Source organism: Phalacrocorax carbo, chromosome 6, assembly GCF_963921805.1.
Source record: "Phalacrocorax carbo chromosome 6, bPhaCar2.1, whole genome shotgun sequence".
Classification (NCBI taxonomy): Eukaryota; Metazoa; Chordata; class Aves; order Suliformes; family Phalacrocoracidae; genus Phalacrocorax; species Phalacrocorax carbo.
In genome coordinates, this window is record NC_087518.1 from 61,971,040 (window position 1) to 61,997,802 (window position 26,763).

The 26,763-nt window shown below is 44.8% G+C and overlaps 1 protein-coding gene and 1 long non-coding RNA gene across 6 annotated transcripts in view; one reads left to right on the forward strand and one right to left on the reverse strand.

The window, feature by feature from the left end:
• COL11A1 (collagen type XI alpha 1 chain) overlaps positions 1 to 2,753 on the reverse strand; it is a 164,754-nt gene extending 162,001 nt beyond the window's left edge. For 2 of the 4 annotated variants that reach the window (XM_064455620.1, XM_064455617.1), the window contains exon 1: positions 2,118 to 2,753. In XM_064455620.1, coding sequence (XP_064311690.1) covers positions 2,118 to 2,232 — 115 coding nt within the window. In that variant the 5' untranslated portion in view covers positions 2,233 to 2,753. The remainder of the gene's footprint in view (positions 1 to 2,117) is intronic. The other 2 variants (XM_064455618.1, XM_064455619.1) reach the window with 1 other exon arrangement.
• A 96-nt stretch (positions 2,754 to 2,849) lies between these two features.
• Positions 2,850 to 26,019, forward strand: LOC135313987 (uncharacterized). 2 transcript variants are annotated; one of them, XR_010373511.1, is made up of 4 exons: positions 2,850 to 2,941; positions 21,666 to 21,754; positions 23,245 to 23,332; positions 23,537 to 26,019. It is a non-coding gene; the product is annotated as an uncharacterized LOC135313987 (long non-coding RNA). The 2 variants fall into 2 exon arrangements; XR_010373510.1 differs by lacking the exon at positions 2,850 to 2,941 and adding an exon at positions 14,302 to 14,405.
• The last annotated feature ends 744 nt before the right edge of the window (positions 26,020 to 26,763 follow it).

Genomic DNA, 26,763 nt, shown 5'->3' on the forward strand with positions numbered 1-26,763 from the left:
GAAGACTATAGTATTTAATTTGACAGCTTTATAAGGGCAAGGATTCATATTTTACCCAGCATTTTCATTTAGTCACATTGTCTACCTGCTGTAGTACGCTATTTTTTTTTTGTTCCTCAGTATCTACCCTCCCCTACCTTCAGATATGAATCATTATGTCCTACTTTATCTTGTAGCTACTTTAAATAAGATTAGAATGCATAAAAGACGATTCAGAAACATCTCCCTTGTACTCCATTAGGGAAATTAGGTCAAATTCTACTCCCTCTGTAGTCAATGGAAAAACTCTTACTGACTTCAATAGCCCCGAACACACAGCTCCCTGTAGTTTCTAAGCAAACAGCATGCTGCATTTCAGAAAAGTTCAAGAACCAAGTTCTTTTCAGAACAAGTCTACAAAGACAGGAAGCCTGTAGTTTTATGTTTCTGAGGTGTCTTTTACACAGAAGACTATAGGAGAAGAGTTTTAATACGGCATTTTAATAGAGCTACCAAAACCAATGCTGCTAAGTGTATTTCAGTAAGTACCAGGTAACTTCTGTTGATTTTTCCTGGGCTGCTTGAGTTTAGATTTTAACTTTTTGCTCGCATCCAACCCATTATGTAAAGATAATTACATAGCAGGACTGGTGTAGAGTCAGTTCTGCTGGAAGGGTCACGTGAAAAGCAGCATAAGAAAGCTATCCTAGCTTTGCGGACAGTGTCACTTCTTGAGAAAATTCAGTTTTGCCATAGCCCTGACGAGCAGCACCCCCAAAGCTCTGCAGGCTCCGGCGCCTTGGGTGCAGCTCCTGGGGAGCCAGGGGGGCAGCGGAGGGGTGACACCTGCCCCTCCTCGCCAGGGGAGCTGAAGCCCCGCCAAGGCTGCACCCAGGGATGAGGGGCCCAAAGGCACACCCATCCCCTGGCTCTGCTCCCCCCGGGGCTCCCGTTCCTTCCGAACATGGTCATTCAGACCAAGAAATACCTCACCGAAATAATAAATGCATAAAAGTTAAACCTTTCTTTTCAGAGAGTTAAACCCCTCATCCTGCATGGATGTCAGACCCACAGGGAAATACAAACCTCAGTCCCAACCAGACCGGCCCCCAGATGCGCCGGAGGGAGGGAGGGAGGGATGGAAGGGGAGGGATGGATGGAAGGAGAGGGAGGGAGGCAGCGTCCTCACCCGCGGCAGGAGAGGGGAGCGCTGCCGCCAGCGGGGTCAGCCGCTGCAGCCCCGCCGTGGTCCGAGCTCACCTCCGAGGGCCGGAGCGCCCCGTCCCAGGCGGGAGGGCCGGGGCTGAGCCGTGCGAGGGCGAAGTGCGGGGACGGGAGCAGCGGGGTGGTAGCGCGGGGCTGCCCCTGCTCCCGCCGCAAGCGGGACCCCACCGGGTCCGCGGACACCTAAGGGACCACTCGGCCCCCCCGGGGAGGCTGCAAGGGGGTGGAGGCTGGGGACGGCGCCCCGGCGCCGACACCGCCCGTGCGGAGCCCAGCGACCGCCCGGCCGAGCCCCCCCGCCCCAGCCCCACCTGCGGGGCGCCGCCGCCGGGAGCCGCTCTCCTCAGCGGCCGGCAAAGGGGCCCTTCAAGTACATTCCCTCCTCCCCTCGCCTCCTGGAAAACTTTTTGCCCACTGAAACCCTTTGAAAAGGGGAAAAAAGAAAAGCGGAGAGTGGAGAAAATCCGAGCGGTGAGCCTCCCCCCGCCGCTCTCCCCTTCCTCGCCCGAGGAGGAGGAGGAGGAGGCGGCGGCAGATACTTGTCGCTCCGTTGCGGCCCCAACTCGGTGAACTTCAGCAAAGTAACGACCCCGTAAGTTCAACAGGGCGCGGAATCGCGCGCACTCCGCAAAGCTTGAGTTTAGCGCTGGAAGAGCAGAGCTCCCTCCGCTCCCCACGTCCCCCTCAGCCCTTCCCGGCCCGCCCGCGCATCCCCGGCGCCGCGCTCAAACACAGCCGCCGCGGAGCGCCGCACCGGGGAGGGGGTCCCCTGCCCGCCCTGCCGGGCCCCCCCCCCGGCCCCCCGGAGCCGCTCGGACCGGCTCCACCCGAGCGGCGACCCCTGCCGTGCCCCGCGGCGGGGTGGGGGGCGGCAGAGGGGCGGCTGGGCCCCCCGGCTCCCCTCCGCTCCTTACCTCCTCTGACCTCGGCAGCCCGGAGGAGGAGAGCGAGGGTGACGAGCAGGGTGACGGCCGAGTCCCAGGGCCACCTTCTCGTTTTCCACCTTGAGGACCATCTCTGCACCTCCATGCTGGGCACCCCCAAGCGCGAATTCAACCCGGGCGCCTTCAGTTCGCACCGGCTCCGTCCTTCCCGCTATATTCCCAGAGATGACTTCGCCTATAGAGCCATAAGCGGGGCTTGCTCGCTCTCGCCCCCCTCGCTCGCTCAGGCCCCTCCGGCCCGCCCTCCCGCTGCCCTGCCTTCAGACTGAAGGGAGGCGAGGGGCTTTAACCGAGGCGCGGGGAGCGCCGCATGCCCCTAAAGGCTCCATCCCCTCAGAGGGCTGGGCGGGCGGCCGCGGGGCCGGCCCTGCGGCCCGACTGACAGCCCCGCCGCCGGGCGGAGGCCAATGGCGCGGCTCCGCCGGCCGCCCACAGCACCGCCCTCCGTCCCGCCGCCCCGCTGCCGCCGCCGCACCGGCCGCTCATCCACCGCCACCGCGGGGCACCGGGACGGCGGGGAGCGGCGGGGCGGGAGGGCGGCGGGGGAGGCCGCCGCGTTATCCCATCCCCATCCCCTGGCCGCCGGCGCTGCCCGCCGGCCTCCCGCCCGCCGCCCCAAGCATGCGCAGTGCCGGCCGCGGCGCGAGGGGTCGCCGGGGCGAGCGGGAAGCCGGGGAGTGAGGGAGGGGGCGGCGGGGGGAGAGCCGTGCGTGAGGGGAGCCGGGGCGCTGCGGGGCGCCCCCCGCGCCCGGGCGCAGCTCGTCCCCACTCCCCTGCGGGGGACCCGGCGGCAGGTCAGCGACGGGGAAAGAGGGAGCGGGGTGTGTGTGTGAGGGGGGTCCGTCCCCGCTCCCCGCGTCGTCGGGCCCTGGGGAGCGGGGGCGAGGGGCGGCAGCTCCCCCCCGGGAAACCGGCCGGCCTCGCCGTGTCCTGCCGCCCACCGGGGCCGCGGGGAGCCACCCGCGGGTCGGGGACACCTGGCGGAGCTGGGTCCTGCGGGGCGGGCCCTGCCCTGGCTCCCCGGGGAACGGGACGAGCGGGAGGAAGGCCGTCACGCTTTAGCAGAGGTGTGTGTATCGATCTTTGAACGTTTGCCTTCGCTGAGACCTTTCTACTTGAATGCCTTGCGGTCTATTCACAAAATGGGTGTTACTTTTATATGTCAAATTAAATTTCTGAAGTGCATTATCAGTTCCCACAACATCTTACGTTTTACTGCACTGTATTAACATATGTGGCCCTTTCTGCCCTTGGTTTTGGCTCCGTTGCCGTTAGATTGATGGGAGGGGATGGCGGCGGTGGCGGCACCCTCACGTCCAGGCTCCCCGAGGTGCTGGGTGTTGCGTGCCCATCGGTGGCGCGGCACATGGGGCTCTTGGGGCACTGGAGGTGGCTGGCCACAGCACCAGAATGCCATCCCCATCCCGCTTCCAGCAAAGCTGGCTCCTTCAGAACCGGCCTTACAATCGTCCGCCTAAAACCCTGACCACGTTCAGGCCCCCGAAAGTGAGGAAGAGCGCACTAGCACTGGTATGGTTGCCCTGCCAGGCTGTGGTTTCTCAGTCGCTCGCGAGACGCTTCCTAGAACAGATCGAGTTAATGCCTTGATGTTTCATCCTCCTTCGTTACGTCGTCACTAGGTTCTCCCAACGACAATTTATTCTTAATACTCTGTCATTGGAAAATCTCTTATGCCAGAAAGTTTTGAGTTTCCTCTTGATGCTTATAATTTACACATCTTTCTGTCACCAGCATTCTTGCTACTTCCAGTCTCTTACTGCACGTTGCCTCTGACATTTTTTTGAGGACCTTCCTACTAGAATGAATGAATACACCTAAACTGCATCCTAGTAGAAAGGAAAAAATCTGCCCAAGAGAGGAAACGGAAGCGTTTCAGGTAGGTGGTGAAAAAGGACAGGTATTCTCACAGTGTAGAGAACAGGAATTCAACACAGCGCCCTTACAGTTATTTACATTTTAGGAGATGTGGTTCAGCCCCCAAAGTGTCGGTGGGAAGACACCAGTGATGTTTGTGATCCTCCTTCAATCCAAAGCAGAACAAACAGGACAAAATGCTGAGTATTTGGTAGAATTTTAGATCCCCGCAAGGCATTAGAAGGAAAAATGTATTAATCCAGGTGAGGTAGCGTGCTTATAGTAATATACAATTCTGTATAATTCTCTATTAATTCTAGTACCAGAACCGCATATTCTTAGAGCTAGCTCAGTTATTTTTTGCATGTCGGCATATCAAGCCACACATGTAATAAATTACCGTCAGATTCTGTGGTTACAAGAGAAAAGTTACGTGCCGTTTAGGTGACAAACCACATCTCGCAGCCCGTCAAGTGCAGTATTTAAGGGCTATTGATATCCATTTAACTGATTTTCTTACTTATTCTTTGTAATCTTCTTAATTGCCATGATGGCGTTGCAGAGTGAGGTGATTGCAGCCTAGGTGCAACGGAAAGATGTCAAAGAATAGATAACAATTCAGAGCGTAGATAAGCTTTATGAGCGCTATAAAATTATTCTCAAAAGATTTTTGGTAGAAAATTTCAACCCTTAGATGTAATTTTGGGAGAAATATGTTCTTTCTTTAATCTGAAAGAGGGTTAAAACGTGAAAATGTTTTCAGAGAAAAACAGAAGAGAAGTGAATAAGGTTATTTTTCGAACCAACTGTGACCCACAGTGGTTTGTTCTTTCCGTTGGCTTCCGTGTTCCTCATTAGTCTTCAGGACAGTTATAGTGAAAAGAAAGCCTGAGCACTGTGACATTCATTATGTTCTGTCCCTGCTACATCAACGTTGGCAGATTAGGCCATGTTTAAATAGTAGGTCTTGCTCTCTGTGTGCGCACAGGTGGGCCGCTGTGTGTTTTGGGGCAGAGCGGGGGAGGGCTGGGTGCTCTGGGGAGGACAGCGCGCTCCTTGGGCCACCACGGCTCACCGGGAGCTCGTGGCAGAAGTGCTTCACCGTCTTCAGCCTATAGGCACCGTAAGGAAACGTGACTGTAAATGGGATGTTCTTTGGCTGTCTTGAAATCGTGCTGGGTTTTTCCTAGCATATTCCTCAACATCACCAAAAGCAAGAGACTCCTCTCTGTAGGAAGGGGTCATTTCACTGGGAATAACTAATGTGCTGTAAGGAAGAGTACGCTTTTACTGTTGGTCTCCGTGTATCTCAGGGACATTCTCTTGGGTTAAACTACTTTGTTTCTAGCTTCACACGGATGTTGATGCCTTCTAAAACTTCTTTCTCCAGCACAGAAGTGAATATTGCAAAATAATGGTTGTCTTAAAAGCCAACACCCACTGCCTTCTCTGTGACTGTAATTGTTTTGATTTATGGTGGTGCCTATTTCATCCTTATCTCATTTCTGGTGCAGATCTATGTTTTCTAAGAGTTTTCTATTGTGTGATTAATACTGGGAAGAAAAGTGAGCTATACTGCTTCAGTGACGTGAACCCGTGTGAAAAAAGGTGTCTTAAAAATGGAAACCAGTGGAATGATCTGCTAGGTGAAATGTTAATGGGCTTCTTTTTGCAGTTTTAAAGGGAGAGACATATATGAACGCATACATACAGACAAAATAAATGACAGTATTTCTTTCCATGATTCTATCTTCAGGAAGTGTAGTGTACCATTTGCTACTACCAGGGATAGCTTACAGCTTCACGGAGCTCCCCCGAGTTCTGCTGTCTAAGGTTTTGCAGGATGAAGCCGAGGCTTTCGCTGTGCCCCACCAAGCTCTCTGGGCTAGGGAATGGCCCAGTGCCCATTGATTCTTTCTTTGAGATGCCCAAAAATTAGGGAGGGCAGACAACAGTAAGAGAAATTTTATGCAAAAGAGCATAGTTCAGTACTCATTAGCCATTCTGTAGCCAAAAGCCTACAGAAACATCAGATTACTAATTGTTTTCTGCTGAGAACGTGAAGAAGGCTCTTCAGCTGAGCTGGGCAAAGCTGGAGTGGCTGGGTGCGGCTGCACTGTGCGGCCTTGCACAGCTCCAGAAGCAGGAGTCCAGAACAGGACTGTGATGTGGCTGCAGATTGGAGGCATATTTGTTGATGTACCTATTCTGAAGGTTGAATTTGTACAGTTTCCAGTGAAAAATTCCTTATATTTGTAAACAGAATGCATACTAATTGGAGTTGCTACCAGAAACGCCAACGTGAGAGATTAAAACTTCTAGGAGTGTGTTAGGAATAAAGTTAGTGTTAAGGTTAGAGTTAGAGATTTAAAGGATTAAATGACCTGACTGCTGTTTGAAAGAGGCGGACTGCTGATTTGGGAAGGGGGCTGTAGCTGGTTGGAGCTTACACCTCTCTTTTGCTGCAGGGGTTTATCCCCTTTTCATTCATACAGTTAGCGCTGAGAGATAAAAAGGTAAACCATCAAAACTGCATCCTGTTCTCCAGGATCATGAAGATAAGAGCAAGTTTGAACAAAAGCAAGACTATAACCTGTGTTGTCTTTTACTTTAGGGATGATCCCTCATAAATAAATATAATCCTTCTGCCAGAACTTGGTTTATGGAAACAAGGGATATTTTTGTATTTAAGGGAGTTGGATAATAAAACAAAAGCTCAGGCCCTTACCTAGGAAACCAGGAAAATTAAACCTCTTTTGTGCTCCAAAAGTGAATTGCGGGTGGGTACAAAGAAGATAAGCAGAGTAACATGCCATACGAAATTCCTAACTATCACCTTTTCACAGTCTTTCCCGTCAGGCAAATTCTAGGCCAGTTGATTGCCTCCCCCTTTTGCAGTAATATGTAGTTTACAATGTAGGATTGTCAAATCTTTATGGGTGGCGAGGCCAGATTCAAGCTGCTACTGGTCGCATTCGAAGCTGCTTCTCTTCTGGTAGCTGCTCGTCTCTCTGCTCCCAGTAGCCGTTCCTTCCTTTCCTGTCACCTGCTCCTACACCCTCCTCCCTTTCTGCTTCTGGCATCGCTTCCTGCTCCCCTCTAGGTTTCTCTGGGAGAGAACATAGAGGCGTATGGTGGTTTTCTTCGGTTTTAGGACTTGGCTGACAGGTTTCATAAAATTAGGGTTAGGACTGGGTTAAGTCAGGGTTTTGGAATACACAGTGTAAAGATAGTAGGTTATTGTAGGATGTTGAAATAGGAGAAGGTTTGGAAATGAAATTATCAGAAACTCTACTGTGGATCTGACAGTCCCCCCGGAAGCTTGAAGGGGCCTGGGCCGGAAAACCCATTACCTCTTACAGTTTTATACTATAGTATAAAAAAGCCCTTGTGTTTCCATAGCCTGTATATGAGAGGTTATATATGGGGTTTGGTTACAGTCTGGGACATTTTCTTTTGGTTTTGGATTTGGATTTTGTAGAGTCTGCAGAGATTGCTGTTGATAGAAGCCAGTACCTGATGAAGTCTCTGCCTGTAGGCTTTCATGTCACCTATAACAATAAGAAAAGGGAAAAGATTTGGCACAGGGTTAGGGCTGAGGATTTTGAAGTCTTAAGAAACCAGATTGTTCCTGGACCCTGCTGACCTGTGGAGACAGTAATTGGCTTGACAGAAACCTGTGCCTGGAGCTATACCCATCCTATAGCAACTAGTAGACTATCTGTTTAGGAGGTGGGTATGACAGGTTTAGGCTGAAGGTTTTAGCAAAGAGTTCAGGGGGAGCTTTCTACAAGTTCCCCCGAAGTTAAGTGTGTTGGCAGAAACCATTGACTAACATTATCTATGAGGCTTGTGCTAGTTAATTCAAGTTGTAGTTGGTGTTCGAGTAATTGTGTTAGATTACTTTGAGAATCCTAAGTCTCCTAAACCCTGAGTAACGCTCAACTCTGCAAGACTGCCAAAGGTGAGTAGCAGGGAGGTGTTAACAGAATCTGATGTACTGTTCTGCAATTTCCTGTAGAAATCAGTGCCCTTCCTAAAAATAAAACTACTATTAGCAATGAGTTTAACACTGATACTTGGACTCTAAATTGCCACAGTTTCCACTTGCATTTTGAACCTGTGGGAAACAAGGAGATAAGAAGGAGGTAGGCATTGACAGAAGCCAGCGCCTTATACCAATTGACAGAAACTAATGCCTTTTTCTCCTGTAAGCTGAGAATAAGTCTAGTGTTAGGCAGAGGGTTTAAGGCTTAGGAAAATAAAGCATCAACAGGTAAATTCATTTCTCTTAAATGCAAAAATCTTGGCAGGAAGCTTTGTGCTAATGCAGTTAGCAGCCAAAGCCTTTCGTCATTTTCTTTCTCAAGAGAAAATAATATTCCTACACCAGATGGAGAAATAAGCTAAGGGTCTGTGCTTTGTTTTACAGTTGGAAATCATTCTCTATATCTGAACAAGGCTTTTGTTACGTCGGAGCTTAGGTTTTTCAATACAATGTGTCTGCATCCCTGAGTAATGTTCTGTTCTACAGGGTCCCCTGCAGGTAGGCGTAGGAACAATACAAATGAACACCAGAGACTGATATTGTCTTAGATTACATCTGTAGGTTCCTGCGTATCAGTTACAAATTAGCGTTGGACTCTGCAGAGGCTACAGAGGTGAGAACTGGGCAGATACTGCTAGAAGCCTTATATTGCCTTTTCCTCTGTCAACCTCTGTAGGAATACTTGCCCTAGGAGCGTGTCGTTAGTGTTTAAAACAGGTTGTTAAGGCTAGGGTTTTGGAAATGGATGACTAAGTATAAAGAGCATACCGTATGGTAGAATCTCCAGTGTTCCCAGAATTTGTAAGACTCAGTTCATATGAATAGAAGCTGCTGGCTTTTCCTCTAGTAATGGATCCTGTAGTTATTAATAATGCGAGAGTTAGAATTGGAGGTAGGTATAGGAATTTGGGATTACTGTTTGGGAATCTTTAGACTGAATCTAGTAAATAAAATGAGCTGGGGACTGTTCTATGGCCCTGAGGTGTCTGATCTGAATAGGGCTGAGATTAGATTTACTATCTAGAGTCCAATTTAGTGCTAGTCTCTGGAAGGTTCTTGGAGGAAAGAGACCCGTGATGCTGCAGGCTGGTGCCTTCTGTTCTCTTTCAGCAATGATTTACTGCCTTTCAGATTAAGACTAGGGAAAGTGTCAAGACCCCAGTTCACCACCAGTTTTTACAGATCTGAAGAGTTAGGAAGGTTGCTGTCAAAAGAGGAGAGGTTTGGGTGAGGACTCAACAACTTAATCGATAGACAACCCAGTTATTTGGATCTAGAGATTCAAAGTGGTCTGCTATCATTGGGATCCCGTATATGATTTTCAGTTTACTTTTTCATCTGCCAAGCCTGTATACAGTTGTTGTTAAGGTTATGCTACAAAAGGTGACTTCAGGAGGCCGGGTTATTGCTGGGGAACACAAAGCAGCTTATTGGCTATCAGTGGCCAATGCCTTGTTTTCAGGACAGGGTATAGTGAGGGTTAGGGATAAGATTAGGGTAGAAAAAGAATATTGTCAAGACCCACACTTCTAGCCAGATTCTACACAGCTTGCAGGAATAGGATATTGCATGGAATAATTCTTTTCAATAATCATATGTATGCATATAAAATTAGGGATTGGGGTGGAGTTAGGAGGTATCATTTGGGAAATGAAAACTGGAGCATGCCGGAGAATTGTTGTGTTCTGCACAGCTCATTGAGGTAAGAGCAGCTCTGATGTCTCATGGGCTATTGTCTTTGTTCAGGTGTGGTGTAAGTGTTGCCAACAGACCACACCTAAGGTTACAACTTCAAACAGTTTGTACAGACCTTGCTGCAGTGAAAGTAATGCTTAGGACTGGGGTTATGTTTAGTGCTTATTAGGCAATAAAAGCGCAAAAGTCTTGCTTTCCTCAGACACTGCGGGTCTTGCTGGTGTTAGAACACGTCCTCTTTTGTTTTGTTGTAAGCGCTGGTCACCTAGCTGTGTATCACAGTTGGCCTTGAGAAGAATTCACTTGGAGAGCCTGAACTGTCAGCTGATTTTGTGTGAGCCACAGAGACAGTGTTAGGGGCCAGTCTCTTAGTTTCATGTTTGCTGTGGTTATTGGTCTGATTAACGTTGTGGTTTAGGAAAAGAAGGATGAAGAACCCTCTCCCTGTGGATCCTCTGCATCAAAGGGAGAGGAAAGAAACTGGTGTTATCAGAAGCTAATGCATTATTTTCAGTTTTTCTGTTGGTTTTGTTTACTTAGTCATAATGGAGGTCAGGGTGGTTTAGAGAAAAACTTGCTTATTGCTTGATTCTGACCTGTCTGTGCAGACAAGATGAGGGCATGTGTTCTCTCCTTGAGTCCCCTACCCGCTTTGCCACTTTGACGCACTCCTCGTGTCACGTCTTCCTTCACGTGTTCTACACCCCAACCCTCCTTTTTATCGGTGTGCATCTATATTGTTATATGAGAGAAAAAGTAACTGACTGCATTTACATAAAGCCTTGCCACAGTTAAGAACAATTTTTTCATTAACTTTGTTCTTCCATTGGTAGATGTAGTCTGACGAATCTGTAACTCTCTGTGAAGTCCCTCCTTTCTTGCTTTACACACAGGAGTCAGCACTGCTCTGATGCTGAGGCAGATGACCTTGAGCAGCCACAGCGTATGCTGTGACGGGGATGTGAGTTTCTCTGTGGATCCATAGGATCCCACCTCTGTGAATGGAAGATTTGGTGACTGGAATTGTTCTGGGAATGTGCTCTGTCTTTGACCTCAGGTTAAAAGAGAATGTTAAAATTCTGTCACCCTGTGCAGCTCATTGAAGAAAAGCAGCACTCACTATCCCTCCTGGTCTCATTGGCTTTGTTGGATCTCTAATCATGACTGCCTTGTAGAATAGTCTGAAGTTCCTGCACCTTCCTCGGTAGAGAGAAGAATATTGCTGAAATAGCATTTTACAGCAAATAAACAGCACAACGTTTTCATCCTGTTCAGCAAGCGGCAGGAAGTATCAAGTATCACATAGCATTGCCAGCTCAGCTTGGTAATTCGGCTGAAGTTTTTGGGGCTTATTTCAGCCAAACTCCCTAATCTTTCAAGGTCCACCTACTGGCACTTTATAGCACGGCCCAGTGTAATTGATACAGCAACCCACTGTTCCTTTTTCATTTGCATGGATTTCTTCTCGGGATCATAACCTGTTGTAATCATAATTATACTTAATTCAAGAGAAAAAAAAATAGGTGAGCAATTGGTGTGATGTGTAATACGTCCCTAAAACATGACATATTAAGTATACCGGAGTTTCCCTCTTTTAAGACAACTAAAAATGAGACATACGTGTTTGATGTAGGGATTAGTTTCTCGGTTTCTATCTGGTTTTTAGATATTGCCATTATGCACCAGAACTGTCAAAAATCTGCATTTTGATTGCCATTTCTGCATTTAATCCGTGGCTAACAAAAACTTACCTTTAATTATAAGTTTATCATGGTTTTGCAACACAACACTTTCAAATGTTTGCCTTTAATTGCGGGTATCTAATTGGTTCCGTCATTCATTTGTTTTTACGATTTATCTGAGACTTCCTTTTGCTTCAGACCAGTTGAAACAGATCCGTGGGCTGGGGGAACTAACAGGGGACGGTTTGGACAGGCTCAGTTGCTCTCATTGCCAACTGTTTATCTTATTATCAGGCAGAGTCTCTCTGACCCGTTCCGCTTTCATCAGTTTTCTTGAAGCAGTGGGCCAACATCTACATACCACAGTCCAGTTTTAATTACGCCTTGTGACAAATTAAGAACGCAGATGTTTAGCTGTAGAAGGCCTCTTAGGGTCCCTGTTCTGCATTGTTTTGTGGCATTGTTTTGTACTGGGGGAGTCCTGGCGGCCTGTCTAATACACAAGGAGGCAGTGCAGGCACAGACTAATGGTCTGCATGTGTCACACACTTGTAGCGTGTTTATTAGTTTCTGGCAACACTGCTGCTACCACCCTCGCAGTTCCTTTAACTGGGGGAAATTAAGACAGGGAGAGAACGAAGAAGGTGACTAGCTAACAGCAAATTCATTTATGCCTAGTCATGACAGTCTTCTACTTCCTCTTCCTATGAGTAGACACCTCGCAGCTGAATCAATTGTTGAAGTACTTTGGAGTAGAATAAACGTTTAACCTGTTCTATCAGAAAGAGCACTGAGAAAACAAAGGTAACGTTCCAGGGAGGCCTTCTGCCTCCGGTAGCTCCCTGCCTCATGCCTGTCATCTCACTTGCCCAAGTTTGAGAAGAGGAGGGCCAAAACATAATGTGCATATAAATAAATAAAAGAAAACATACATTAACAGTTTATCATTCAATAAATATTTAAGTCTCATTATATTTCACTCATATTCCTCCAAGATAACACATTCCATCAAAGGACTCACAGGGGTTGTCAAATGATAACCACCTTGGAACATGAGAGTGCTGGCAGACTTGTTCAAATATTTCTCATTATCCACCTCAGTTTGTAAAATAATGGCCATTTTAAGAGTACTGGCTGACGAGAACTGATTCACAAGCATTATCATGCTACGTAATAATTCTTCATTAGACATAATTCTATATTTATCACTGAAAAAGAAAAGAAACCCCTTTGAGGAAAGTGGTTGAGTTATGTCTAGTAGCTTTAAAACTGAGATATGGCAAAGCTTTTAATTTGATTTAGTGCCTTTTAATTGTTTAAGATTTGAAAAATCTGTTTAGGGCTGACCATGGCCTTTTGCAGTGTGGGGCAGCCTTCGGTACATAAGCCCTGTCAAAGCCTTGGGGACCAGTCCCAGGAGGCTGGTGGGCTGTGTGTGTTAAGAGCAGTTCCCAGAGGCATCGAGTAGTTCATGTGACAGGGAATAATGAAACAAGGATTGCACTAAAACCGCCAAATCGCCTTGAGCTGCCTGTCCATGGACATGGATTTCTGCAGATCACGCAATTCCTCTCTCAAAGGCAGCGTATTTGCACGTCTTTGTGCATTTGCATGGATGTTGAAAAGGCGAGTCTCTTGAAAATGTTATTTTAATCATTGTTTACTGTAATAAAATGTGAATACTTGCACCTGATATTAGGACAAACGGGAGAATATAGCAGGTCTGTGAGAATCACAAAAGAATAAGCCAGTGCAGGACAGCAGAACATCTCTGCATATACTATATTTCCCATAACTATTTCCTAACTTTCCTATTTGATGCTATCTTGACACTGTCATTCGCCTTTATGCTCTATAATGTGTGTTACACTGAATGTTCAGTATGTTGATTGCTACTTCATTCAGTCTTAGCGGAATTAATCTCCCTTTAACACTTTGAAAACCATATCAAACGGGTGCTCACAAAGCTTGTGAGCAGTCTGTAATAACCTCAACTGCCCTTATTTTCTTCTCTTTTTTTCCAGAAAATGATTATTTTTCAGTCAATACCATGAAAATTATTAACTTTATCAGAAAAAAGTCAAGTTTTTCTTTCAAAATGTATCTTCAAAGCAGCAGTGGGTGTCCAGGCCCTGCTGTCTGCCAGGCACATTGCCCAAACTGTAAAATAATTAGATTCATTTGTAGCCAGGCTGGACTGGAGCAAAAAGTAATGAGGTCTACTAGAGTAGTGATAGCTGCGGAAGATGAAAACAGTAAACTGGAGGAAGTTATAATAGATTCCTAGAAACAAAATGTAAAACTCTAGATTAAAATCTTCCTTAATTTATTAATATTCATTTCATGACGTACTATAAAATAGGCAATAAAAAGATAGGAATATGAAGGTTCATATTTGAATTCTTAGTTAAAGAAATGCGAGTTCCATTACATTGCTTCTCCCACTATGTATTATTTTATGAGTTATGTGATCCTGACACTCAAGGTTACAGTACTAGGCTACTGATTATTAAGTTATCATAGTAATAAGTAGATTTTATACTAGATAAAAATCTTCAGTAGCTGCTGATGAGTCCAGAATTCAATTCTTTCAGTATTTAATTTGTTCTGGCAATTTTCACATCAATTATCAGAATGTAAATATTTTGCTTATTTATATACTGAAAGTTCTATAGGCATGATGAAAAAAAAATTGATGAATTTATACAGAATGCTTTGAGATTAGATTTGCTAAAGCAAAACGTCGATCAGAATAAAATCTGAACATTCCAAAATGCAGTACTGTCAGATGCCTATAAACAAGTTGCAAAATTTGTGAACTACGGCGGGCAAAATAATGACTGTTGAAATATGCCTATTTATTTGTACTGCTTTCAGACATTGAAACCAGAGATTGCTTGTCTGTGCCAGGTGCAGTATTCGTGTAGATTCTCAGCCTCTGGAGAAATCAAGATTCAGGTATGTTTATAGCATCTACAGTGTATGTTTGCAGGTTCTGAAGTGCAGGAGGCAACGTATATTTTATGCTAAGGATTAACCTATTGCATCCAGATTGATGCCAGATGATGACTGCAGTAATTTTCCAAAATGTATTAGATGGTTCAGTCTTCTAATCCTCTACTGAATTATAATCAGATATGAGAGTGGGACTGAGAAATGGAGAGAAAAAAAACGTATTTGACTCCAAATATTGATTGTTTAGCCACCTTGCTATCATCCCCAGATTGCTCAAAATCCTTCAATCGTCCTAAAGATAGACCTTAAGGATCACCACATTTGCAGGCAACAGCCTTTTCTAAATTGGGCTTTGTTATGCCAATGGGATGTTATACATCTGTTTTTATTTTTAGGTATGTAAAAAGCTCAAAATTCATCCCAGATAGCAATCTCATCTTTTACTTTCCCCTAGGTAAGAACATCCTACCTATCTTAACCATAAATACTGTTTCTATTTTTTATTTATACCTGCATCTGCAAGCCAGCTATGACTCTGATCCTCCTAGCATTTTGACAGGTGCTTAATTTTTAAGTAAGTATACCTCTGTACCCTGTTGGGGCACGTGTGCACATATATATATATATATCTGTCTCTTTTATATATATATGTCATCTCTCCAACTACTGCAAGGTAGCTAGTAATTTCTAAAATTGTTGTGTGTAGGCAGTGGTTTTTATATACTAAGAGTAGAATCAGTATGTATTTCTTGGGCATCTGGATGGTGGCTAAGACACAGATAAACTGGACTAATGTTACTATTATTTTGAGTTGGAGAAGAGTTGAAGTGGATAAAAAAAAGAAAAAAAAAAGGATAATTAGCTCACTGTAGATGCTCTTCTGTGGGACCCAAAATCATAGAATCATAGAATCATAAAGGTTGGAAAAGACCTTCTAGGATCAAGTCCAACCCGCAACCCAACACCCCCAGGCCTCCTAAACCATGCCCTGAAGTGCCACGTCTACACATCTTTTAAACCCCTCCCAGGGCTGGTGACTCCCCCACCTCTCTGGGCAGCCTGTGCCAGTGCCTGACCGCTCTGGCAGTAAACAAATTTTTCTTTATATCCAATCTAAACCTCCCCTGATGCAACTTGAAGCCATTTGCTCTCATCCTATCACTAGGAACTTGGAAGCAGAGACCAGCCCCCCCCTCACTCCAGCCCCTCTCAGGCAGCTGCAGAGAGCGAGAAGGGCTCCCCTCAGCCTCCTCTTCTCCATGCTAAACCCCCTCAGCTGCTCCCCAGCACACTTGTGCTCCAGACCCTGTCCCAGCTCTGTTGAAAAACCTGGAAAGACGTATAGGAAGAGGGGAGTGAGAAAGGGTTATTTGCAATGCTCTGCCTTGGGAGAGAAGAACCACTAAATGCAAATGGACATTCAGTCTCCATCATTCAGTGATGCCCAGGGAAAGACTCACAGAATCACAGAATCCCAGGTGGGAAGGGACCTCAGGGACCATCTAGTCCAACCTTTCTAGGAAGAGCCCACCCTAGACAAGACGGCCCAGCACCCTGTCCAGCCGACTCTTGAAGGTGTCCAATGTGGCCGAGCCAACCCCTTCCCTGGGGAGATTATTCCTATGGTGACTGCCCTCACTGTGAGAAATTTCCCTCATGAAATACTGATGCTAAAACCAGGTAGAACAATCTCAGATGGTGAGATAAGCACCAGTCTTGCAGTTTTAACTTTTGAAATAATCCCTTAAATTCCTACAGACTCATGGTAAATTGCATCTAACTGAATAGGATCAGAATTTCCCGCATTTTAAGACACTGAGACAAATTTCTTCATGAATATAAGCGAGCATAACTACTGACTCCGGTGAACTCATGTCAGATTATTAGAGCTCTGCATTTGGCCTTTTTGCCTTTGGAGCCTGAAGTGAATGTTTTGTGAATGACAGTGTTGCAAGAAAGATGCATTTTGACAGGAATGAGAATAATGAACAGGCAGCTGGAAATACCTGGGCATGGTATGCTCCTTGGCAGGCTTCACAAGCGGTAGAGCTGCTGACTTCACTTGCCTGTGGGTCTGTCACTTTGTTCATCTCTGTCAGGGTTGATTTTTCAGAACTACTTTGTCTCCAAGGCGTCATTTCCCCGATGGCTTACCTTAGCCTGTAAGGAATTTACATGTTATTATCTGCTTTGAATATGTCTTAAATTCCCAATAAAACTCTGGAGCTGTTTCTTTCAAAGTAATGGCAAAATGATGGTAGCTTGTTGCCTGTTATTCATTTAGAAACGTAATTTTTGGTAGTATATCTTTATGGTATGTTTCTGTAACTCCCTGGACTTACTGGTTTTGAGAAAAAATAGTTTAGAAAGACCAATGAAATTACCCTACAAAGTGAAGCTGCTAATTTATTTAATATTAGTTGCCCTTACACTGTTCGTCACGGTGTGAAATTTAATCTAATACTGCATTGAGAAAGAGAAACACAATGTTTTAAAAACTGCGGTGGTTGAGAGAGCAATAGTACACTGTCACAGTAGATATTCATAAAATTTCAGACACCTACATTTATCAGACGATTAAAAACTGGAATGAAAGAGTGCACAGTTTGATTTCAAACATGCCAAGCTAGTGCAGCCTACTAACTTTGAAACCTGACCACAAGTTTGCCTTACCCACTTTTTCTGTTGAATTGCCAGCTGCGGGAGCCGCAGGAATGGGCTGCAGGCATGGGAATGCTGCTGCTGCTGTCCCCTCAACAGGGAGTTTCCCTGTTCCCGACTTCCCCTCCCCAAAGGCAGAACGGTCTGGCCTGTAGAACAGTGGCTTCTTTCTGTGCAGAAGACAGCAGGAAGAAATGCAGGAGTTATTTTTTTTTCCTGAAAAATTCCCCTTAAAAATAGATATTTAGTGCTTTGCTTCCTCTCTCGCTTGCTAGGTGTCTCACTTTAAAACAATGTGTTCATCCTCATTTGTTAAAAGCTTGCTGCTTCTATTTAATCAGGTTAGAACTGTGTATTCTGAGAGTCATAATTCGGTAGGTAACTCGGATCCAAGTTTTTCATTAATTTGTTTGGAAAAATTCTAAGTGTCAAGGTCTATGCCAAACCTATGTTTGGGGAGTTTGGGAAAAAAAAAAACAACCAAAAAACCCAGCAAACTCTCTTAATACCAGTAAAGGCCATTTCATGGGAAAAGATGACCTGTCTCAAAAAACAAACTGCCCTGCTGTTCCTCCTCCATTAAAGCATTGTTGCCTGCAAAAGAAATATGCTCTTATATCCATCCAGCAAATATCTGAGCGTGAAATTAAAAAGTCTCATTTAAAGTGAAAAGAGCAGAGATCAGTGAAGTCTGCTTGATTAAGCACATGTTGAAGGAAAGCTTTGTAGAGCTCCACATATGAGAGCTTCTAAGGATTCTCCACTGTTGTGGTACTGCCAGGAAACACAACCAGGGAAGGCTGGGCAGTACAGAACATCCTGCTGCCCTGTGAAAGCAAGCAGGCTAAACTCAGCAGCCATATAATTTTAGAGTTAACAATTAACAGCTGAGCACCATCTTTCAGCCATGGTGTGATGGGAAGTGTGTTGTGCCACTTGTTTGATCACAGCTTGTTTCGTGCTAAGTTTTATAAACAGGTGAAAATAGGCCTGATGAGGGATTTATTCAGTTCAGGTGAACTTTTCCAAAGGGAGGGGATGGTGGGGCTTCTCTGAAATTAGTTCCTGAGTGTTACTGGCCATGCTCAGCTGGCAAAGCTTCTGCAGCTCAGTACAAGCAGCTGGGGAGTTTGCAGAGGTCCTGGGAAATTCTTGTGAGAGGCGGGGAGTAGCCATGTAGCTACACATGAAGGGACAAGGGAAGTCTCCTTAGGCTTTAAAAAGGAACGCTGAGCTTCTAGCAATCTAAGGAATGAAAACTGCTGGACCTGGGAGCAGGATTTGGATGTACACGTACTGAGGGTAGGGAGGAGATTACTTACAAAAGGTATTTGAACCTGTCTCTTTCAACAGATTTGTATTTCATCTATTTGAAAAGCTACCTTGTTTGAGTTTGGGTTCTACTAAAACCTAGTTTAGGAACTGAAAACTTTAACTGCTTTTGAAATGCTAAGTCTAAGGAAAACGTGCAGATGGTTCTGCCTAAAAGTCCTGACTTGCTTACTGCCCTGTCAGACAGGGTTATAAAAGCAGATTTTCTAAGGCAAATATGTTGATTCATGTGGTGAAGCTAAGGTGGAACTGTCTCTTTGCCTGCTTGTTAACATATGGATGTTGGTGAATTGAATTATGAGGAATTATGGAGTCATGTGATAAACTTCACTTATCATGTGTCCTTCATGATTTCACCTGCATTTGCCTCTTCAGCCAGCCTCCTGCAACGTGGCTGTAACATTCCAAACCTTTGAGCAGTTGCAGCCAGCTGACTGCTTCTTTCTTTAAAGGAAGCACCACAAAAATGTACCTTTCCCACTTTCCCCACACCAGCTATGGAGTTTCGTCTCACAGTTATGCTAACCTGGAGCCCAGAAGGGCAATAGTCCATTTTTGACCAATGTTGAATTGCTTTGAGACAGTCTGTTAGAGCAAGAAACAAGCAGTGAAAGCTTGAACTAGGAGACTGATATAATTAAAAAGGGGAAATTACACTGAATTAATGAGTCCTGAGATGCCAGACCTTAAAGTCTAACATTCCTACGTAAAATAAAACAGATCTGGTTGCCTTTGAAATCAACCAATGAATACAACTTTTCAGTTATATATTTCTCTTTTTCCAAAGTCTGCAGAATGAGACTCATCAGACTACAGCAGTCTGTTTTGCAATCACAGTAATTTTAAAATATAACTCAATTTACGTGTCTTACGTTGATGAATATATCTAAAAATGATATATGTTTGTTCTAAAAGAACATACAACTGTGTGGTTTACCATGAAGTTTTTATCGCTGTTGTGGGCTGAGACAAAGACAGGGTAACAGGGACCGCAAACACCGCGCACACAAGCAGAGCAAGCCAAGGAACCCATCCCCTCCTCCCCACGGGCAGTGGGGCTCAGCCATCCCCAGGGCAGCAGGGCTCCATCACGCCCAACGGTGCCTGGGGAAGGCAAACGCCATCCCTGCCAGCGTCCCCCCTTCCTCCTCCTCCCCCGGCTCCGTGTGCTGGGCATGAGGCCGTGTGGTGTGGGACAGCCCTGGGGGCAGTGGGGGTCACTGTCCTGGCCGTGTCCCCCCAGCCCCTTGTGCCCCCCAGCCCCTCGCTGGTGGGGTGAGGTGAGGGGCAGGAAAGGCCTTGGCTCTGCGCAAGCCCCGCTCAGCAGGAGCGAAACCACCCCTGGGTTATCAGCGCTGTTCCCAGCACAGATCCAGGACACAGCCCCATCCTGGCTGCTGTGGGGAAAATTAACTCCATCCCAGCTGAAACCAGCACACAAGCCCATTTTCACCATTAATTCCTCAATCAGTTAATGAGTTCCACCTAAGAAACCCCCAAAGACACAAGAGGGCAGGTGGCACTAGTCCCGGGTGCAGAGCCCAGGCCCAGGCCTAGCCAAAGGCAGCTACGGCTGCCCGCTGGGGTCTGCCTCGCGTCCCCTGGAGCTGGGGGAAGCTGGCGGAGCTGCTTTCACTGTCCTGGAGGGACTCGGGCTCCATTCAGGAGGGCTGCCTCAGCCCCAGCCCGCCTCTGCTGCCGGCAGCTCGTCCCCATCCTCCCAGCTGCCTCACCTTGACAACACGAGGTGGGTCTCCAGTTTCATTAAAGAAATTGAATCATAAATATGGAAAAGGGCAGGAGAAATTGTAAGCTGTAGGTTTGGGTTTATATTTGGTTATAGGGGGAGCCTTGCTGAAAGTTTCTCACGGATATTTTTCTCCCAGGCTTGGTTCTATCCATCCTAATCATACAACAAAAAGAGAAACCAATTTCCGTTGCCTGTCTCACCCGTTCCCTTCTCCATTGGTATCTACAAGTTCTATTTACCTCTCAGGAGAGTCTTATGAACAGGAACTAAAAGTTTTCCTAGGAAAGTTCTGAGCTCACGTTTGCACCAGGTGTCTGTGGCGGGGGCTGCAGGGCGGCCCCTGTGAGGGGAGGCCTGTGGGGCCGGGCACAGCCAGCTCCACCAGCCCCACGCAGGCCACGGCCCAGCCCCTCGGAGAAAGCTGGCGGTGCCTCTGTGAGAGCGTATTTAAGAAAGGGCAAAATGCCATGAAAGTGGTGAATAGTGAGGAAAAAAGTGTGAGAAACAGCCCTGTGACCCCCAGGGTTGGAGAAGGAGGGGGAGGAGGAGGCGGCGCTCCAGGTGCCAGAGTGGGTGTTTCCCCTCACCAGTGCAGGTGGATACTTGGTTCTTTGCAGGCACTGCTTTTACCAGTCACTTTGCTAATATATTAGAAAGAAAACGCCAGAGGGTCTTTGCCAGCATCCCTGCAAAGTGCTAAGGTGGCAATATCAGAGAAAGCCCCTGCCTCTTTACTAAAGCACTGGCCTTTGGCAGACTGCCCCAGAGCTCTGCTTCCACCTCCGTCCATGTAAATCTCCAGCACAAAACACTCCTGCACATGTTCCTCTTATAACCCGACCCTCAGTCTCCCTCTCATGAACCATCCACCCGTACTCATCTCCTCTGTGGGTGGTGGCGTCAGCTTTTTGAGATGCCGGGGAGAAGTAAATTACAAGTTTAATTCTGACATTTCAAACATGGATTTCCTTGCAGATATTACTGTGTGCATGCACCTGCATGCTCACATGAACACGTGAAGTTTGGAGTTTGTGGTAGCTGATTGTTCAGTAGAGGAATGCACAAAAAAGGAATCTGGAGTGAACTTCTAGAAAAGGATCACACATAAACCTTTTCTCAGTATAAATTGTTAAATTTTCCATGGGAGAAAAAAAAAAAGAAAATTAATTTTCTCTCAGGAAGGCTTATTATTTCAAACAGAGAGATTGAATTCAACTTTTTAAACTAGAATGAAGAAAGAAATCTATAATATCAACAATGTATTTTTGGACAGCAGATTAAGTAATGATATTTCCATAACCTGAACTATAGATACCATACAACTTCCCATTGTATATAAACACTTAAAAGTTTTTATTTTTAAATCAATGTTGTCTTTTTTCACGAGATAAAATGTTAACACCATCTTGATAAGCAAATTCTGTGATCTAATGTTATGAGGGTAATCACTAGCTGGTCCAATTATGGCACACTTCTTAGCTAGACCACAAGTAAACTACAACTTCTGGGTTTTTTTTCAGATGTGCCAAAGTGGATACCAGGTGTCCAAAACATTAGCCTACTGTTGTGTAAACTGGAAAACCATCTGAAAGTCTGGTGGGGAGAAAAGGTCAGCCTGCTGTAAAGAAGCTTGCTTGTGAGTACCTTGATATTTATTGTTTCCATAACTAATAATTAAATAATCAGGTTAGTGTTTTCTGTGTTTATTTTTCTAAATATAAGGCATACTTTCAGCTGAAGATCAGACTTCTAAAGAAGTTTTCTTTTTCAGTACCACCTGAGAGCATAATTTACTGTGAAATACCAGCTTGTTATGAGTATATTCAAAATATATAATTTGATAACATCGTTTTTTAAACCCAAATTCTCGCTGGTGGCACAGCTGCATGTATGCAAGCAAACTGTAACATCCACAGCTGTTTAACAAGCTTATGTACCAATACAGGTTGTTGCTTTTCTCATTAATAACTTTGTACACTGACACTGTCTTGATGCTAGTTATCTCACCTAGAACTGCTGTTTAATTTTTATGGTGGAGACTGGGATCAACTGCCATTTGTTTTGTTTTCCTATGTTTGACATCTGTGTGGTCTTCAAACAAATATTTGACCTGTGTTTTGAAGGTTAAGGAACGCCCCATTAATGGTTTTTTAATGATAGCCCACTAGAATTCCTGCAGAAACTGTTACGTATAGTTACATATAATGTCCTCAATTTATCCATTTTGAATGAAATCATTAGAAACTGTTTATTTCTAATGTTAATTCTTAATGAAGCAGAAAGTGAGCATAATGGAGTTGGGTCCATACATCATACATCTCCTCTGTTGGAGACATAACCAATCTTTCTATACAGTTCCAAACATGGGCTATTCATTTCAATGTAAAAGTAACAAGTTTCACTAGAAATTAAATGGAGATCTTTGTCCTATGCTTTTTGCTTAAAAGTTATTGCATTTTTATCTTCCGAATTCTACGTAATATCTGTTCACTGATGTGTATAGCATCCTTGTAGAAATTATCTGCATCAGCTCTTCTTCAGCTTAAAGCTGTGTATCTTTATCTGTTTGGCACTCTGTTTATCCTTGTGGGAGATATGGGGTCTGCCATCTACGCTTGTCTGTCAAATCCTCTCAGCCACTACTCATATGCGCTTGCCAGAGACATCTTATGTTCTGTGCCCTGGTGAGGCTCACTCCTCCTCTGCTCTAGGCAGGCTGCCAACGTCTGCCTCTATCCCAGCTAAAGATCCGCCTCGACGGCTCTGGATTGTTACTGGTCAATCTCTATTAATACTACCACTTCACATCATCTCACTAATCCAAAAATCAGCATTACTTAAATAAAACACAATCAAAACCTAATAGCACACCACCCTTAAGATGCTAGATGCAAAAGCAAGTCAAGAAAAAAACATCAACTTAAGGAAAGAAACCCACAGAAATAGCTACAAATAGAATTTACCAATGTTCTGATAAAAGAAATATGAAATCAGCTTAGCAGGATAAGTATTCACCCCCTCAAAATGACATTTCTAATGGCCAAATGTTAGTTTGATTCGTGCTGATGTGAATCTTCAGCAATTCTACTGTTTTCACAGATAGCCGCTCTGGATTTGCCCTGCTGCAGCCAAGATCAGCATGTGGCCTTTGAACTCCATTCTCTTGCTTAAAAGCAGCTGATAGGAAGTATGTAGTTATTTTATTCTATGCTTTCCAACCTTCTATTAACTCTTTTGTCTTTTGGGGAAATTTATTCCTTGGATATCACTTAAGTTACTACTACTCCTTTCCTTGGTAATTAAGATTTACATCTAGCAGGGGAAATAAGCAGTGTGCCGAAACAACACTGAACAATACTGATGGCGTTTTCTTAAATGTTTAACTTTATAGGCTCGAGAGTACATATGTTGCTCTTTCTAGTGTTTCCCTGACATTCCTCTTGGTCTAGCACAACACTACCCAGCCTTTTACCCTCCGCAGAGGTATCTACTGAAGCTGACGGACAGCTCTACCGCTGAAGAAGACTTTAGTTAAAAAAAAAAAAAAAAGCCTCCATCTGGGACCACTTTGCTATTTTCAGTTTTCCAACTCTTCACTAGAATCAGAAAGACTCAGTTGCAAGAAAGAAGTTTCCTTCTCTTGTTGAAATTCAGAAACGTATAAGTCAGCATCACTGTGGTTCTAAACTCAGCTTTCTGCTTGAGGAGCTGCACTGTGGTCACTTGTTCTCTGTAACTACCAGAGAATTCAGGAAAGCTGTTAAGATCAAATTATGCCTTTTCAAGGGCAGGCAGCTCACATGGTAATGTGCTGAGCCACCACCAAGGAATGCTCTGGATTCTATTAATACAGGGGCAATTTTGTAGCATTTTCTCTAAATATGTAGCCTTACAAAAAAAGCCTTATTTTCATTTAGCTAACGCAGTGGAAAATGTGGCTAGGGACTTACTAGTTAAGCATAGTAACTTTGTCTTGAATAAAACGAGGATGATTGTAAAGCTTATAATTTAGGCATTAGCAGTTAGATCATAAAGTAGGCTACTGGTAAACACTAAGTATTAAGGATTACAATAATTCATATTTCTTTGTTACTGACACCAAGAGACCAATTCACTAACTGCAGTATGTCGGTGTAAAATGGTTAGACCAGGATTCAGTTTTGCATGTGTTCATGAACTGGGTATTCATTTACATCTTCCGTTTTTCTAAAATGGGTCTTTCTTACATGAATGTGTGACAAACGTGGGAAAAAGAATGTAATGTCATATTACTTTTAAGGTAGAAACACCTAACAAGCTCTTGAAGAAAGCAGACGAGGTAAGTGTGTTTCAGGTCATAGTAAATGTTTTGACAGAAAGCTTCCGAACTGGTTTCTCAACAGCTTTCTCTCACATAAAGGCATACACAAATTCTTTTACATATACTGATCTATTTTAGATAAGCTGGGAGGAGTATTAAATTTCTTAACTGCTTATTATACCAATATGTCTTTTCCAAGGCTAGTCAAAACTAGAAAGTGTTTGTAGTAAATCTGCAGTCAGTATGAGGGGTTTCAAACTTTCATCTAGAAAAACATAGTTCCCACTGGCAATCCAAATTCTGTGGTGCTCACCAGAACTGTGAGCTGGGAGACCTGCTCTGTGTTAAATACCAACCCTCGCCTGCTGCACACACCCAGAGTTACGGGGTGATTTTGCTGTGAAAAGGTGGTAGAACACTTAAGCCTTTGTAAAGAGACTGTGTTTCTCAGACTGAATATACTACTTTAAATATGCACATAACATGTTGGGATCTAAATGGTTACCAAAAATTTAAGAGGTCTTGGAATTACTCTGGATAATTTTCTGTGCACTATACTTCAGTACTCAGATTCTGACAATAAGACAAATACTAGGAGTCACATGAAGAAGTTATCACTAAGTTTAAAGTTAAAAATAGGAAATACTTTTTCACATATTGCATCTCGAAATGGTAGCATTTGTAGCTGCACTATTTTGAATGCTAAATGTATGAATAGATTCAAAAAACAATTAAGCATATTAATGCAAAATATTTTTGTCAGTAGCTTTCAAATGTGGTGGTGAAGATGCTTCCACTCTAGAACATCTTCAATAGCAGAGCCCTAGAAGCGGGACAGTGCACTGGGAGATGCTCTTACCCCCCTGTAAGCTTCTCCTCCTGGCCGCTCTCTGGGACGGGATACTGGGTTAGAGGGATCTTGGATCTGACGCAGTGTAGTGGTGCTTATTTTTGTGAATGCTACAAAAGCATCCGAGTGCTTTCTAAAGATACTAGAAAATGAATTTGCATGATCCAGCTGTTTCAGTGATCATACAGTATTTAAATTGTAAGTCCTAAGCTGTTCTGCCTCTGGCTATTGTATGCTTCCTCAACAGACAGGAAATCTTCTCTAGTTCCTGAGTAGACACAAGAAGGTCCTGGGAGTAGATAGAGTTTCAGAATGGAAAAAACTGAGAATTACCAATTCAAACAATCAGTTTCCTGTCTTTCAGGAGCCTCGTGCCTTGCTGTATAATACAATATAAACATGAGCTCTGTTTTCTTTTAACATTTTCATTTCAGTTCATAGTAAAATCAGTCTCCTTATTCATAAAAAATCCAATTAAAATTAAGTTAACGCATTGCTTTGGAAGTGAGTTTTATGCCAGTGCCAAAAATGGATCCAAGCCGTGTGCTATGCTTTTTTTTTTGTTCCATTACATTATTTAAAGAACTAGTAGCACATCGTTTGTTTTAACCACAAAGTCCAATGTGTAAAATTGATGTTACAGAAACTGACAGAAATGAGTTATTTCTAAACTGGAGTTTCAGTCGATGGCCAGTTCTCCCATGTTGCGTGCTGTGCCGGCTGCTCCAGGAGACCACTGGAGCCAGCAGCGCAGCTGCAGGGAGCCTCGAAGCAAAGTCCTGCTGGTGGCCCTGGGCTGGGGTGTTGCTAAGAGGAGTCCTACCAATTCCGATAGCCAGGCTGCTGGAGGAATTGGCAGTACAAGATCGCTGGCACTGCCTGGGCCAGGAATCAGGAGTGCAGCATTTTTCAGCTGATTTCCTATGGAAGGGCTACACGGTTGTGCTACATATCTATGTGTCCATCGGATGGATTTTGCTGAATTGCTCCTGTCCCTGGGAACGATGACCTAAGGCTCTACAGGCAGCTCTAGAACCCAAAGCCATAACAGGACATACTGAGGTTGCTGCAGGCAGAGGAGGGAGGCCGTTCTTAGCAGCTGGCTGAAGGGGAGATGTTTTCTGCATTCTGAAACCTGAACTTAAAAAAAACCACTTGGACTTTCAGTAGTCGTAACTCCCATCAGTCTGCCCTGAGAAGCTTCTGTGAGGAGTTCAAACTCCTCCTCCTCATCTCTCTCTCCTATCCTGGGAGCGGGAGTTTCTCCTCCCTCATTCTTCACTCTTTCCTAACCTTGTCTAGAGAGACTTCCCCACAGGGACAATCCAGCTTTAACAGCTTGCTCTCTGTGTGTGAACTTCTTGTGGCTGTTCTAGTGGCTTGTGCTCGTCACTGCCAGAGCAACATGAAGTATCTGCTTTCTCCAAAAACTGGAGGTGGGACTGGAAATGGGATAAGCCATCTCGGG